This window comes from Camelus bactrianus, chromosome 21 (assembly GCF_048773025.1).
Source record: "Camelus bactrianus isolate YW-2024 breed Bactrian camel chromosome 21, ASM4877302v1, whole genome shotgun sequence".
Lineage (NCBI taxonomy): Eukaryota > Metazoa > Chordata > Mammalia > Artiodactyla > Camelidae > Camelus > Camelus bactrianus.
Genome location: NC_133559.1, coordinates 6,371,813 through 6,387,956, shown reverse-complemented (window position 1 = coordinate 6,387,956; position 16,144 = coordinate 6,371,813). Strand labels below are relative to the sequence as shown.

Sequence of the window (16,144 nt, the reverse complement as noted above, 5' to 3'; positions counted from 1 at the left end):
ATCAACTTTTGGAACCATCAGAGCCTCATCGTGGGGCTTCTCTGGGAAGGAGCCCCCGGCGTGTGCTTGGGGAGGCCGTCACTGCGCTTCTGGCTGCTGTCGGAGGGGCAGACTGGGGTCAGTCCCCTTGGGGTCCACTCTGCTGTGAATCTCCTGAGCTAGGGCTCCAGCAGTGAGACACATCTGAGAAGGAAGGGTCACTTCTCAGGGACCCTCCTTGGGTCACCACCAAGTCTGTACCCTCCACACCCCCAGGTCCCTGGCCGTCCGGTTGCAGCCTCAACTGGGTCAGAGGCAGGTTTTCACCCGAGAGGGGAAAGTGGCTTTGGGGTGTTGGCCTCAGTTCACCTGTGACTCTCTGTCAGCCAGTTATTCAGGAATTAAATCTGTCATTCAGGACGAGGTTTCTGCTTAGTTTTAAGCACATGACGCTGGACCAGGACTCCTAAGAGGTAGGAATAGGGGACAAGTCACACAGTCCCTCCCTCTAGGTCAAGAGAAGCTGCAAAGAGGCTGAGGTGGCAGAGAGCTGCCCTGTGGGCGCCCTGACTTGCCTGGGAGGGACAAGGAAGGAGAGGCAGAGCAAAGGGGAGACACAGAAATGCAAACGGAGCAGAGGCAACAGCATAAAAATAGGGGAGAGGGGGAGGGGAGGGCCACAGGAGCCTTGCTGTCTGCCTCCTTCATGGTTTTTAAGCTATTTGACAAACTCTGGGCACACCTGGGTGCCTGTGGCCCTGGGGGGAGGGTCTGGTGGTGAGCTTGGGGGGGTGTGTATGCGCGCGCATGTGGAGCCTGCTGTCTGGCTCTGGCCCCATGTTGTCTCAATCTGTCCCCTCGGGGACCAGACCTGTGACCAGGGGAGCGGAGAAGGCGGGGGTGGCGAGGGTGCTGTGCCCTTTTTACTTTTCTGTTGCTTTTCTCTGTGAATGTTTTGCCTCCTTTATAATGTCTTCTCTCTGCCTCTCTCCTCCCCATTCTCCCTTCCTCTCCTCCTGTGTGCCTGTGGGTTACCTTTCTCTCTCTGAAGTCAGTGCCCCTGAACTGCCTGTTCGGAGCCTCCTGTCCACTTGGAAATCCAGCATGTTAGGCTCCATCCCTCTAAGTCTGTGCTGGGCTGTTTCTGCAGAAACAGTCCTGGTCCCGGTACCAGAGGGCACCCAGAGCTCCCATCTAGGAGTTCACCTGCCTGCTCCCAGACATCCCCTCCCAGCACGTCCCCTGTGGGCAGGTCCTGGGGACAGATCCCGGATGGGGGTGGGGGGCTACGTCCAAGACGGAGGGCAGGTTAGGAATCTCCCGGGCACTAAGGCGCAGGGAGGGGGGGCAGTGCCCTCAGGTCCCATGCTGCCTGCGCCGGCGCTGTCTCCTTGGCCTCACTGCCTAGAGAATGGCGAGGCTGCCCTCTCTTTGACCTCTGCCATCAGCCCTGCCTCCTCTCCAGCCACTGTCCCTTTCAGGCTGGCCCAGAGCATATCTGGCTGAATTCGGCTGGCTGCTGCCTGGGTCTCTGCACCACTGTCCCCGTGACCCAGCACACCCATCCCCACACCCTCACTAAGTCTCACTCACACCTGGAGTCTCAGCTGAAACGTCACCCCCCGAGGAACACATCCCTCACCCACAGGATCTGTGGCCCTGATGTAACTGCCTGGGGCCCCCGTACTTCTCACGGCACCTTCATCCTCACTGTCTGACTTCTCTGCAAGTCTGTTAGTCTCAAGAACACAGGCACCCGCGTGTCCAGCTTGCACGGCTCTCAGCACCCACCACACTGTCTGACCTCACGTGGGCTCCAGTAAGTAAGGAATGAATAGATGACTGGACGAGCCACGAAGACAGGACCCAAAGACACGTCTCTGGGCTACCTGGTCTGGCCACTTCTCGACAGGCTCTTCTCAATTCAGGAAGCTGATGCTTGGTTTCTCCCGAAAACGGTCTTCCTGGTACTGGCAGCAGCTGTGACCCTCCCTCAGCAGCCTAGTAAGTCCATGACCATCAGAAGCCAGATGGTTTCTCCTTTCTCCCAGCTCCGAGATTCTGAGGTTCTAAGCCTCTGTGACCCTGTCATTCTCTCCCCAAGATTCTGTGATTGTGATGGACTCCCTAGCGCCCCCTGCTGGCTATATGGCAGGGCTCCTCTGGGCGGCTTCTCTCCTAAAGGGAGCTCCTCAGTTAACCAGTAATTATTCCGTCGCCTAAGATACAAGCCTAAAGCACACATTTGCACTGTGCACTGTCCACTGTCTCCCAGGCTCCGTCCTAAATGTGAAGTGTGCAAGCTCAGTAGGATCTTGTTCACGTCTCAAAGCTCCTCTAACTCAAGGTGGAGAAAGCGGACGACGTCAATGCTGTGTGATGAGGCTGAAGGCAGGGCCGGGACCCGGTGCCGCGAGAGCACACGGGGTCTGGTTGGGGGTCGAGATACTTTCTGGAAGGAGTGATGCTTAAGTAGAGTCTTGGGTGGCAACTGGAGACGGGAAGTGGAACATGGAGGTTTGTGAAGCTGTTTGGACTCAGAGATGAAAAAGCACGGACCTGCAGGGGAGAAGCTCCGTGTGGCTGGAGCTCAGCGGGGAGAATGAAAGGATGCAGCGTGAGCTGCAAAAGCAGGTGGCCCCTGTACTGATGAGGGCGCTTGCCAACCTCGCTGCGGCGACACACAGGACGCGCATCCTTCCTCGGGGAAGGCGGACATAGCATATAATTCCCTTAGTGCAGTGGCTGCTTCAAGGGATGAAGTTGATAGATATCGTCAAATTTTATTCCACGGACCAATTTACGTCACTCCTTACAATGTATGAATTTGCGCGCTTCCCTACCTCATCAACACGATGTGTTACTAAATTCGTTGTGCTGTCAGTTTGATAGGTTAAAACTGGTACCTCGGAGTAGTTTTGAGTTTTTCTTAGTGGGTCGGTTCAATGACCTTTTATTATGTTTAGGAACCTTTCTTGTTTTCAGGAAATTCTAGTTGTACAATTTACCTAATATTTAATTGGATTGCCGATCACTTTATTACTGATTTGTGGTGTTCAGGCTATACCGGGGAAGTTAGCCCATTTTGGTGCTGTGAGATGCACAATTTCTTCTGGTGTGTTTTTTGACTTTTGACTTTGATAAATTTCAGCCACATAGAAATAGTTAATTTTTAAGTAAACCCTTTAAAAGAAGATTTCCTTTGGAACTTTTGATTGCTGTGGTATAATGATAAAACTGATCCACATTTTGAATTTATAAATGAATAGTCTTGGAGTTTCTTAAGGAATAATTTGTAATGCTTTGACCCTTTGAGAAGTCATCTTGGTATAAAATTGGAGGCTTTTTTCTTAATGGCTGCCCAGTGGTGGCAGCATCATCCATTGACTAATAGACATTTTCTTCATAGATTTGAGGGTGTGTTTATCATGTACTAACTTCCCCTACACATTTGGCCCCAGCCCTGGACATCTCATTGTGTTCTATTGATCTGTATGTGTATTCAGGGTCCAGTATCACACTAACTATATAAAGCTTTAGAATATAGTATAATATCTGGTAAAGCTGGTCCCTGCAAACTGCTTAGTTTTTAGAATTTTCTTGGCCATTTAAATATTGATTATGCATTTGTGTGTATATTCCTGTAAAGTAGTTGCATTAAACTGTAACATACGTACACGGAGAATGCAGCTCATTGAGTTTTCACAAAGTGAACATGCGTGTGTGACCTTCACCCTCCATGTCTGTGTCAAGGAATAGTCTTACTCCCCGCACAGACTCCACATCACAAAACTCCAGGGCCTGCACCAGCAAGGGCAGAGCTGGCGGAGGTCCCGATCTGGTCGGCGGGCAGAGCGTGGGAATCTCTGAAGTCACACTTCCTCCTGCCCGGACTCGGTGAATGTCTACAAAGACAGTGTGCTCCTGCCATTTATGCCCAGTTGTCTGCATCTGCTTTTTCTTCGCCCACTGAGCTGAATATCATTCATCTCAGATATGGCCAAAAGCCTTACAGGGCTAAGCCTGGCCACATCTGCCACAGTCCCCTTCCTCCCACCAGCTTTGAACTTGAGGAGTGTGTACCTTCCCAAGGAGCAGACCCTTCAGGGTGAGGAGTCAATCCTCTCCCTGTCCAGACTTTGTGTCTCTGCTAAGGTGCCTCTGGGTTTGTTTGGAGGAAACTGGCACATTCTCCCTAGTGTATACTGATTAAATTCAAACACAATTAGCAAATTTTCTGTAGGTTTAGAGCTGTAAGCAAAAAAGGAAGTGCTTGCTAGGCACATAAGCTTTGAGGCAAGCCCCCTGACTACCTTTCCACTCATCCTGAGGGCTGTCCCTAAGCCATGCATCCGGGAGCCAGTCTGGGACCATTTAGTGTGTTCTTTACCTCTGGGGTCAGTTGCCACCAGGATTAGAACAAGTAGAGAGCCATCTCTGTTCCTCAATATTCTGAACAGTCTGTGAACAATTTCTGAATTTGCATCAGGTTCTTGTGGTCTGTAAAAGGCTTGAGTGGTGTGACCAAGGACACCTCCTTGAGTCCCACTATGTGACTGGGAAGCAAAATTAAAGCTACAGCCTGTGACTCAAGTTGTACCTGTCTTCCTTTGGGATTTGGAAGAACCTCCTCCCTGTCATGATTCTGCTTTCAAGAGGCTGAAATATCACATCCTTTTCCCAAGTCCACTCTGACACCTGGGTCCAAACTCCCATTAGAAAGAACTATTCCCAGAGGTAACTGGGGTTGTCCCTTCTTCTCTCAGCCCCAGTTAGCCTCACCAATAGCCAGAATTCAGGAGGCCCTTCTGAGTTCTGATGTAGCATAAGAATTTCCAAGTGATTCGTGATCACATGTTGCTGTGGCAAAGTCAAGTTTAAGATTTAGCTTTACTGCCCCCTGGTGGGTATAGATATCCTTACAGTCTTGAAACAAACAGTATTTCCTCTGTAGTTGATTTACTGATACATGAATCCAATCATTGTCTCCAGTGTGCAGTCCTTCCAGGACAGTGATGTGATCTGTTCGTCAAGGAAACAAAAGTCTCTGTGGCACTGTGAGTGTGTTCAAGTGTGTGTGTGTGTATGAGAGAGTGAGCGAGAGAGCACAGTGTGTCCTTTATCAGTTTATTGCTTCTCAGCTCCAAATGCACCCATTAATATATGTTCTATGATAAACAATGGTATTCTTGTCAGCATTTCTCCTTTAAAGCGAGCGCGATGTTAAGGTTTGTCCATAGGGGGCGCTGGAGAAACACAGCAGGAGGAAGGGGCTTCCTGCAGGTTTCCATGCAGCGGAGACCCAGGCAGGTCCAGGTGAGCATGAGGACTTCTGATGGCGCCTGTCCCAGCCATGGGCCCAGGACAAGATCCCTCTGCCGCCTTGCAGGCTCCACGTGGAGATGACCTTTGCTCAGCCCTCTCGACCCTGAAACCAAAGCCCGCACAGGCCTGAGTACAGACGAGTGAAGGCAAGTCTCTTGCCATTTCACCCGTCTGGTTGCTCACTCTTCCTCCGGTGGTAAGAAATGAGTTTGAGATGGAAGATATCATTTTAGAGAATAAGGTTAGAACATGGCAAAAAGAGTATTTCTCCTGAAATCGAGGGATATGACTAAGACCTTAAAAACACACACTGTGATGCTACGTAATTTCTAATTTGATGTCTGCTGGGAGGTTAACAGCCCTGATTGAACAACCCTGACGCTCGCCAAGGCATCATTTATCACCTCTTATTTAACCCTTTTGAGGAGGCGGGCTGAATCTTATCACAGCATTTTAAACACGCACAGGATAGTCTTTCTCTCACAGACATCGCCAGAATCCCTGAAATACCCCTCTGGACTCCTTCTGTCCCTTTGGTCAGAGACCAAAGGACTGGAAGTCCTCTTCCTTGGACTTAGTGATGGGATGTCCAAGAGGGCGGTCAGGTCCACCTCCCTTCTAGCCCCCAAAGCGCTCCGTGGCCTGGATGCCCCTGGCCAATCATGACTTGCAATAAAGCATTTTGGTCCAAAAGGGTGGTCTGGACCAGTTTCCCCCGATCTCTCTCCTCCTACAACACACCGAATGAATGACATTCATGTATGAGACACACTGCACTGTGTGAGCCGAGACGTTTTCATGGCTGGGGCTTGTTTCAGCTGAGCTGTGGACTCTGTGCAATTACTATATGAATTCCACCCCTTTCTCTCTTACTGGCCCGATAGAAACAACAAGTTTCTACTGTAGAGCACAGGGAACTATATTCAGTATCTTAGAGTCACCTATACTGAAAACGAATGTAAGTACGTACATGTATGACTGAAACATGATGCTGGGCACCAGAGACTGACGCAACATTGTGAACTGACTAGACTTCATGGCAAAAACCCACAAAGAAGTGTCATCCTGGAGGACGGGCAAGGGCGTGGCCATCGCCTACGGCCCACTGTTGGGATGAATAAAGTGCTTTGAGGACTTGTCCCCAAACCCACGCCATTTGTCCCATTAAATGGACGAGGAAAAAGAGCCACGCAGGGTGGACAGCAGCACCAAGGCCAAAATGTGCCTCGAGAGCATGGTGCTCGCTGGGCCAGGGTGTAGGTTCCCACCTGATCCTGGTTCCCGTGTGAAGAGGAGTGAGGGACTCAGTCAGGGGATTTGCTGAAGGACAGTATTTTTCACAGCTTTTTGGACTGAGATCTGAAAACTGCAAATACTCCTGTGCCATTTCCTTCTCGAGCATGTGATTCCCCCAGGTAAGAAGGACCTGGAGGCTGAGTTCCGGGGAAGCAGGTGTCCTTTACAGTGATGGTGACAGCTGCAGTGGGACAGGGTCACTGATGTTTTGGGAACGCCCCCTATATTCCCTTCGGGATCTTTCTTTTTTGTCATAGTCCTCTCAAATTGCTCAAACCCAGGGTCTACCTTAGAAGGAATTTGCCATCGGGTGGCTCTTTGTGGGAGTCTGCTTAAGGAATCCAGGTTGCTGGGAGCTGCTCAGTGCAAAGCATGGGAGAATTGCTCAATACCAAGAAGTTCTGGGTGCCAGGAAAGATAAGCTTTATTTTTGCACACTGATGAGGCTTTGGGAAGCAGAGTTGTCTCCAGCATTCAGGGCTTCTTGGTCTAGGACCAGAGCTAAGGCCAAGAGGTCTGAGATTCTCCGGAAAAAGCGGCATCCATCACCTACACATCTAGGCAGCTTAACTCAGAAGGAGAGGGAAGAACGAGGCTGAGAGAGAGATGTGACATCCATTTCGGGCTGGTCCCTGGCTGTGCATCTTGGGATCCTCAAAGGATGCAGGTCATCTGTAGCCCCCATGGCCACAGCAACTGCAGGAACATGCGGAGGGCTCCCTCTCACAGCAGATGGAAGGCTGGGCCAGGTCTAGGCAGACTCTCGGAAATCGGTGGGACACCAGAGAGCAGCTGCTTCTGAACCCAGAAACACAGCACCTGGGGGCACAGCAGGAAGGGGCAGGAGCAGGGTGGGGACCCGGGGCCTGAGGGGCCTGAGGGGGGCACTTGGGTGGGTATTTGGGGCGACACTTGGCAGGGAGCTGGCATTTCTGCTGGTTTTGCTGGCAGAACATCTTGGAGAATGCTCAGTTGCTCTGTGAAGAAATGCAGATATTTCAAAAGTTCAGTGAATATAAACCTCATCTGATGCAGTATTTTTCTACAGTCCTAAGTTCTGTGAGTGATGCTGTGGGTCCAGGGCCCACATCTCTAGGGCAGAGCAGCCCTGCTGGCCTGGCACAGAGAAATCAGCCAGTGGCTAAATTAGACTCTGGTAACACCTTCTCCTACTGTCCTGGTTCTCCCAAGACTCCTGACTTCAAAGGTGGTAACGTAGGGCCCTAGGTAGTTCCCCAAATCTTAAAAATTTTGAAATAACGCTCTCTGATTTATGCATTCTAGAAACCACATGGTTAGCCTCAGCCCATGGTCATACCACCTGTCTTCATCATCTTCCTTTTTTTCTTTCTTACATCAGGGGCTCTATCTTTAGTCCTACTCTTCAGCCCTGTGTGGCTGTCTCTTGTCCTACAAGCTAGCCTCCCCTACCCCTGCCCCAACCTTTGGTTACCACTTGCCTCCCCTAGGATCACTACTTTTGAGCCTGATTTCCTGATCTTCCTGCAATTACCAGTTAGCTCCCATTCTCTCCCACCTGGAGTGGCTTGTCCCATTCAGCTGATGTGTGGCAGTCCCAGCCAGCCCCAAACTGCCATCAGATCAGTAAGGACACTCACCTTGTTCTTCAAACCTTGGGCAAGCGATGGTGTGTCTGATGGAGTGAGGAGACTGTATGATCTGAGGCCTTTTATACATACCCTGCACCCAGCTCGAGAGGATGAGCCAGAATAACATGGAAGCAGTTCCCAATCAGGTGGTCATGAGGACAACTTCCCACATTCCAGCGGCTCCATAATTCTGTCACTTTGTCACACTGGGTCACTACTGGATGCTCATGAGTACCTTTCCAGAGCGTCCCTCCTCTTCATAAACCTCAGAAGCATTTCCATAAAGATAAGAAGGTCATGATTTACAGGGGAGTTTATAATGGCACTGCCTTGGACTTGAACTTAGGGTTTCTGGGGGAATCCAAGCATGCTTGGGATGAAAAGCTAAAGCCACAAATATTGGGTCAACCCAGAACATAGATAGGGGTTTCTGGACACTCTGTCGACAGATTTGGGACCAATAATCTAAGCATCCTTGGGCCACTGCTGAAGGATCGGTGTGTCTGTCCAGATCCCCAAGTGCCTAAGACCTTGACCAACGATGTAGCCTCACAGAAAGGCCCATCTGGAGGGGACGTTAGGGCACTACTTACCCTGCACGCATGGGTGACAAAATTGAAAGCCAGCGGGAACAAAGGAGATGCTCCAAGTCCTGCAGAGTCTGAGTTAGAAGCCAGGTCTCCTAACTCTCTGAGACCACGAAACCAGCCACCTCTTTCTTTGATCTCATTTCCTTCTTTCCAACTTGCTTCGTTATATCCACCGGAATCTGCTCCCACCCTACTCGCTTTCCTAGTTTGCTTCCCTTAGTTTACTATTTCACCCACTCTTTTGCCATTATAGTAAGATTCCCTGCCCCTTTGTCTTGTCAAAGCTTGACTGTCAAAACCTCAACAGTGGCTGAATCCTCCCTGCTATGCCTAGGTGCTATACAAAATATAAAAAATAAAAACAAAAACAGACATCATCATAAGATGAGAATCATCCGTCTGGCTGAGCCCAAAGCACTGCTTGTATACATCTCTGCACTCACCGTGCACACACGTCATGCCTTCTGTCCTGTCTCAAACCCTCCAAACGTCCACCGCTGCCTCTAGATAAATGAGACAGCCTACTCCACGGGGCAGACAGTAGCTGCCAGGTGTTCAGGACTTTGCTTCCCAGCAGCAAGTCTTCAAGCCTACTTATGTCTGCAACCGTCCTTCATGGCTTCCTGTGTGGGAGAAGGATCAGCTCCTTGTCTTTCCTAATGCCTGTCCTTTCTCCTCTGTTTCTTATCCAGGAGAACCATGTAAGAACCGAATCGCCCCTACAGTTTCCTGTATTTCTTATGACACTGTGCTTGTATTTATTTTTCAATGTCTGTCATCCTGGATAGGATGAAATCTCAGTGTTCGCCAGTTCACTTTATCCTCAGCACTACACAGTGCCTGACATCCTGTATGTGCTAAAAAAATTTTTTTTTTGTTCAATGAATTTATGAGTATTTATTGTGCTTGTGGCAATGGTCTCCCTCCTTTCACTCCTGGAGAGAGGGTCCCCTGGGAGGCCAGGTCGGTGGCAGGCCAGCGGCGCAGGTGTGGGAGGATGCTCCCTGGATGGAGTTATTTGATACTGACCAGCCACGAGAACTTGGCGGTGGAAGTCAGGGCTCTGGTCCTGGCTCCCCCTGGGTTTCAGAGGGGTCCGGGCCAGGTAATCCTAGTACGCCTTCAAGTGTGCGTGTGTATTCATGAGCGTCAGACCTCCAAGGAGCTCACATCCAAGTGCTGCCTTCCCTGGTTTGTTCTTTTCCCTGAGTTTATTTCATCTGGGGTTGGGAACTATGGTGAACTTGATAAAATGGGGAGAGCTGATGGCTGGTGTGTGTATGAGGATGTGAAACATCTGAAGGTAAGTCACTCGATGAGGAAGCAACTTCATATAGTCTGTTTAGTTCATCCCACTTATTAGAGGAAATTACTTAACTCGTCTTGCTGTGCCAAAGCAGAGTACTGTGTACATTTGCAATTCTTGCTTAATCATGCCTCTGCTGGCTAAGAGTGTGAGCTATTGAAGCCCAGATCTGTGGGATGGGCAACATTGTGCCCCATCTGTGCATGCCCCCACTAAATTATTACAAATACTTTTCAAAGGTTCTATTGTATTGATCCAATATCCTCAATGACTTGCTGTCAATAATGAAAAATTATTTAGCCCAATGGAAATGCCTTTCTGGTAGTAACATTGAAATGATCACTTTAATGACATTAATTTGTTCACTGAGTACCTGTGATGTGCAGGGCTGTGTGAATTCAAAGAAGATTAAGGTAATTCTTTGACCTCAAAGAATGATCCAGGTGGGACGACATGGAGGCAAGGGAGGGAAATGAAGATGTATTCTCAGTCTCCCCTCTATCAGGCACGTGGTTTCCATTATTCCAACACATTATCCCTTTGAGTTTTCGGTAATCCCATTCGACAGCTCGAGTAAGACTGAGGCTCAGAAACAGAGTGGAAGTCAGTCAGAGGTGGGAGGGAACCTGACACTCCGGATAGAGGGAGGAAGTGTGCACACGTAGGCACGGAGATGTGAAGGGGCTCGACCTTTTCTGGAAGGAGAGTGGCCATGACATTGGAGAAGAGCACCAGCTGGACAGAGAGGAAGGGAGGGCCCGGGACCCTGAGAGCTTTACTTGCGGGGCTGCACGCTTTAGCCCAGAGATTAATGGCTTCCAAACTAGATCCCTCGGAACGCTGTTGCCAGGGATGTTCCAACACCACCTCTTCAGCGAGCCGCGCCTGCAGGCAGCGTGAGCTGCTGTCCTGGGGCCCTTCCAGCCCTTGTCTGCTGTGTCAGTTTCATGTCTTTGCATGCACGGAAGCTGGAAGAGGATGGGCTCAGAACCAGGGCACTGGCATTTGAACTGTGGTGTGTTATTTAATGTTTTTAAGCCTCAGTTTTTTTTAATCTGTAAAATGAGATTAACAATATGGACCTCATAGAGCTATTGTACTGCGATAACGCAAACAACGTCTGACAGGTAGTAGATTGAAAATACGTTTTAGTTTCCTTCCTTCCCCTCAGCATCCTACTGATAAGGGGTTCCTAAAAACTTTGAGTCAAGTTTTAAAAGATCATTTATTCTTAATTCTTGACTATTTGGGCTACCTGGGAGGGGAAGCCTGAGCAAACAGCAGCCTGGACCTCCCACTCACCTCCGCTGCAGCTGGAGTCATCACACCTTTACCTGCCTTTACGTATAGGAGGTACGCAATCGACTTTATCTGAAAACTAGATCATGCTGTCTAAAAAAGTTTGACCAGAGGCAACTGGAGCATCTTTGACCATTTAAGTAAAGGAAGGACATGAGATCTACATTTTAGGAATGCTACTCGGGTTAGGCGGTCTTAGTGCCTTGCCTTGGTTCCCCAAGCTGGCATCTGTGGTGAGCGGCTAGGCTCCAAGTTTGTCGTGAGGATAAGAGCTGGACTTGGGGGAGCTCATTATGCATGAGCTTCTAGACAGCCAGGTCAGAAGGTGACTGGAGGGTGTCCCCTCGGCCGAGGCCTGTCTGGGAACAGCTTGTGCATTCCTCGTGCGTTCCTGGACTCTCTCCTTATCTTCCCAAGCACCTCCTCACCACCCTACCTGCCTGAGGAGTCAAGCATGCTAGGATTCCTGCCTGTCTTGGGTGTGCCCTTAATAGAAGGGTGAGGTGCCACTCAGGCCAGCAGTGGCATGCATGAGATTCTTATCAAGCTAATTCCTAAGCGATGAAAGGAAGGACAATAAGGATCTTCCTTCTGCCTGAGTGGTCGTGTCTCTGAACAGTCATCCTGTGGGTCAGAATCCCAGTGGGCAGGCAGATGTGTGCGTCTGGCTCTGGCAAAGAGCCCTGGGAAGGACCTGCCATCCTCCCCAGGGCAGCAGGATTCGTACCTGGGTTGTTGAAGGACCCGCACTGCTCGTGCGCTTCTTGGGAGGAATATTCATGACCCATATTCAGTGACCTGGCCTCCTGGATCTGTGCCCGGTCCTATCAGAGAATAGAAGAAAGGGACAAGACCTAGTCAGCATAGCACATACTCGTCCATTCTGTGAGGTGGCCTCAAAAGCCAGTCACCCTCCCCTGTTTGTCTAGTGTGGACTAGAGACATAGGCCCACCGTGCACAGGACGGTGCTTAAAAGACACCAACACCAGCGTCAGAGGGGCTCTGTAAGCTGTAGGGACAAGTTTATCGTTCTTTACTGCAGCACAGGTGTCCCCAGTTGCTGAGTCCTATTCCTGTGGGACTGGGGGTCACACACCAGTGTCGCCTCGTACCAGTCTTAGGATCCCTCCTTCCTCTACAGTCTCCAGCCGTAGGAAGCCTCCCCGGGATGAAGCAGCAGGTCGTGGCCGGGGCTCTGGCCCGGGCCCGACACTGATTAGCTGTGGGTCACTTGCCCCTTCCGGGCCTCAGCACCCTCACTTGTGACATGAGCGTTGCTGTTGCTTTTGTTGTGATGTCTGAGGTGGTGATGGCAGCCCTGTGCTGGGGGGCTGCCCGATCATATCAGGACCTGAGCGACTTCCTGACTTACCGTCTTTGGTGGCTGTGGTGACCCTTCTCCTCGGTGAAAGAACTCAGCATCCGTCTTTGATCCTGGGTCCCACCCTGGCCCCTCTGTCGACCTAGTGAGTGGGGCAGTCACTAAAACTTCCTCCTGAGGCTTACATTTACAAGAGTCACCAACAAATGACGCTTTCTAGTCTTAAGGTCAGAACGGATGCAGAGAGATCTCCTTACCTACCCTTTTCCTCCTGGCAAAGATCTCAGGAAGTACCTCTAAATCTTCTAAGAAATGAGACTCCGCAGCCTATGAGACAGAGCTTCCTCACCCCTGTCTAGCTTCCCCCCTCTCTTCTGATGCTCACCAAGGTCATTGGCTTCATCCTCCGGTTTGTTCTTCGAGACTGCCGTGCTAAGTATCTCTGGCTCATCACAGCCCCACGCTAACGACCTTAACACCATTCTTGCCACTGTGCCCAAAAGCCATAACCCAGCTGATGGCAGGCTTCAACTTGCAATTAACACGTCTTAAGAGAAAGACTGGGATGGTGATAGCACCCCTCCCCCAAAACTCAGCTTCCAGTTGGACCAGGAGCGCTGTCTTCAGGAAGGCCAGTTCTATCCCATATGTGAGGCTAGGGAGCAGCCATCAAGGAGCCTCAGGCAAGCTGCTCAGCCCGGGACCTGCTCTCTCATCTGCGGGTCAGGAGTTTCTGCTTTGTTGTTCCGTGAACCTGTGATTCTAAGCCGTTTACCCTTTAGAGATAGGAGCCACACAAGGGGAGTCCCTCACATCCCCCCACATCTGTACTGCATTTCACATGTTTTACCTTCTCCTCTTAACAGCCACGTGACTCCGATACTACTGCCTATGGAAAACCTGATATCGGAGAGTTTAAGAGCAAATGAAGGTCACACGGTCTCAGAGCAATAGGGTCAACCCAGCAAGGAATTACATGACGTGAGGAAAATGTTCTTTCAGCCCTGGCTGAAAGAGAGACTTTAAACCTGTACACAGGAGCCCTCTGGGAAGCACTTCGAAAATGCAGATTCCTGGTCCCCAAGGAGGGGTTCCAGAGCATTTGCATTGTTTAAATATTCCCTGGATAATTCTGCTAGTTGGGGAAGTATCGTCCCAGAGTGTTCTGATAGTACACAGAACGATAGTCAGCCCATGGAACATTCTGGCAACGCCTTTTCCTCAGCCTCCTACTCCGAGCTCCTCCAGGGATCTTCATAGACAATTGAAGGATGTAAGGTGTACAGGCAACTCACAAAGCCACGCAGCCCTGGAGGGTCTTAGCAAGCATCTAATCAGTTTTCTACCGAGTGCTTACCCTTTCTCTCCCATGTGCCCAATGGTGAGCTTCCTGGCTTCAAACGAAATGCTTTCAGTTGGAGAACTCACTACCTCACAAAGTAGACCATTTCTCTTCAGACTGTTATTTTTGTTAGAACAAACATATTTATCTGTTTCTCTAATACATTGCATGAGATCAGATGAAAAAGAAGTACTAATGCCTCAACAAGCAGCCCCTGACGTGCGGTCGGTACTCATTTACGTGCTGGATGGGGGAATTCATTACGCACAGAACATGCCACGTGGCTGGGTTAGATGGCTTCATTTCACAGAGGAGAGTTGCAGGATCAGAGCCAATTCACAGAGTTAAAATAGTGGCAGAATCAGCATTAAATCTAAAGTCTATTAATTTTCCCCAGTGTTCAGGCTTGGGGTGGGCAGAGGAGGAGAGGGGACGCAGGGCAGAGAGAGGAGATCGTGTTCAACCCAGCACTGTCCTCTTGGGAAGGCCGCACGTGGTTAAACATCCAGTGTCTGCGCCCAGATCGCCCAGCTTCAGGCACAGGTCCTGTCTTTCATTAGTTGTACAACATTAGGCTTGTCACTTGTCTTCTCTGTGCCTCACTTACTCTTCCATAAAATAGTGATAAAATTACACCTACTTTGCAGAGCTGCTGTGACGATTACGTGGATAATATGTACACGGTGGTTGGAAGAGCCCTTGTACACAGCGAGCTCTGGGTAAATACAGACGGTTGCCGTCACTCTTTGTGTATCATTGTTGTTGTTACTACTATTATTACTGGGCTAGTCCGATGTCCGCCAGTGATGAAGATCTATGCTTGTATTTCTCTAAAGATTTATAAATTCCAAAGAATATCAGGAGAACGTGTCAGTGACTGGGAAAAGCTGGCTCCACAACGCTCTTCTCATCTCCACCCCCACCACCTCCTACATACATCCCCCCTTCCCACCTCCTTACTTAGCTGTGGTTATATTTTTCATACTACTGTTGGTGACCTCTGCAACCTTATAGAATGTAACTAAAATTCTGTTTCTTCACCTGCCACGTTTAGGCGGCATTTCTTGGCTTCCCACTAAGTAGGAGAGGAAATTAGCACCACATAGCTTCTTTCACCTTAGGATGATTTGATTTTAATATTTTCTTTGTGACAGTTTTATGGAAGAAATAAATAAAATAAGGACTGTTTATTACTGTCTTTGCTGTATTATGAAGTGTGTATAATATGTCATGATAAAATACCGTCTGTCAGACACTGTACAAACTAAGAGCTGCTGAAAACGCACGAGGGGGCGGCTGGGCCAGCCTCACTCCAGGTGGACCACAGGGCCAGGCAGACACACCTGTCCTGGCTGGAGACCCCGGAAGAGCTGGGCACTCTGGGGCGGGGGCTGGCCTGGCGTTAGGTCGCTGGGGTCAACTCCAGCTCCCACTTGCTGGAAGGCTGGAACCGGGACTGGGTAAGAGAGGGCAGAGTGCTGTTGAAAGCTTCACTCAGGAGTCTTCTGGAGTCCTTGGGGAGCTCTTTTAAACACCTAGCAACTTTTTCTTTGATTCTTTTTTTTTTTTTATTACATGTTCTTTACTTAGTCCATACAATACTGTATTTAACTTAAAAAAAATTAGACAAAAGAGCATACTAAACATCAAATGCTCTGTCAACAGCAAATTTTTCTAAGTAGAAAATATTTAAAATATGGAAATATTTAACATTTGTAAAGAGCCAGTTAGATATATTCTAAAGAAAAATGATTGTACCATTTACCTATTTTTGCTGGCCCTATAAACTTGTAAGAGACTGCATATAGGATATTTTGCACAAAATGTGAAGTCTTCATTTTTCATTATTTGTTACTAGAAAACAAAGATGCAATGTATGTACAATGTTAAAAGTGCTGAAGCCATATAAAAAAGACATTCATAGTATTGACAATTCTGATGCACAGTCATTTAGAAAATGTGAAGATGCCAAACACATATCTTTGTGAAGAAAACCAGTGATCAAGTTATTACTTTATTTTCAATGTTGTAATTTCAAAGTCCGTTTGGTACAGACTGAACTGTGTGTTAATGGG

General features: G+C 49.1%; 1 protein-coding gene across 1 annotated transcript; it reads right to left on the bottom strand.

Annotated features, from left to right (window-relative positions):
- Window positions 1-7,005: 7,005 nt before the first annotated feature.
- LCE7A (late cornified envelope 7A) lies at window positions 7,006-8,359 on the bottom strand. Its single transcript, XM_045515893.2, has 2 exons — window positions 8,220-8,359; window positions 7,006-7,577 (listed from the first exon to the last, which is right to left on the bottom strand). The coding sequence occupies exon 2, from the start codon at window positions 7,554-7,556 to the stop codon at window positions 7,269-7,271; it is 288 nt and encodes a 95-aa protein (XP_045371849.2). The 5' UTR covers window positions 7,557-7,577; window positions 8,220-8,359; the 3' UTR covers window positions 7,006-7,268.
- Window positions 8,360-16,144: the final 7,785 nt, after the last annotated feature.

Bases quoted from the DNA above. Each gene is read 5' to 3' on its own strand.
- LCE7A (XM_045515893.2), bottom strand. From the start codon at position 7,556: ATGTTCTGCCAGCAAAACCAGCAGAAATGCCAGCTCCCTGCCAAGTGT.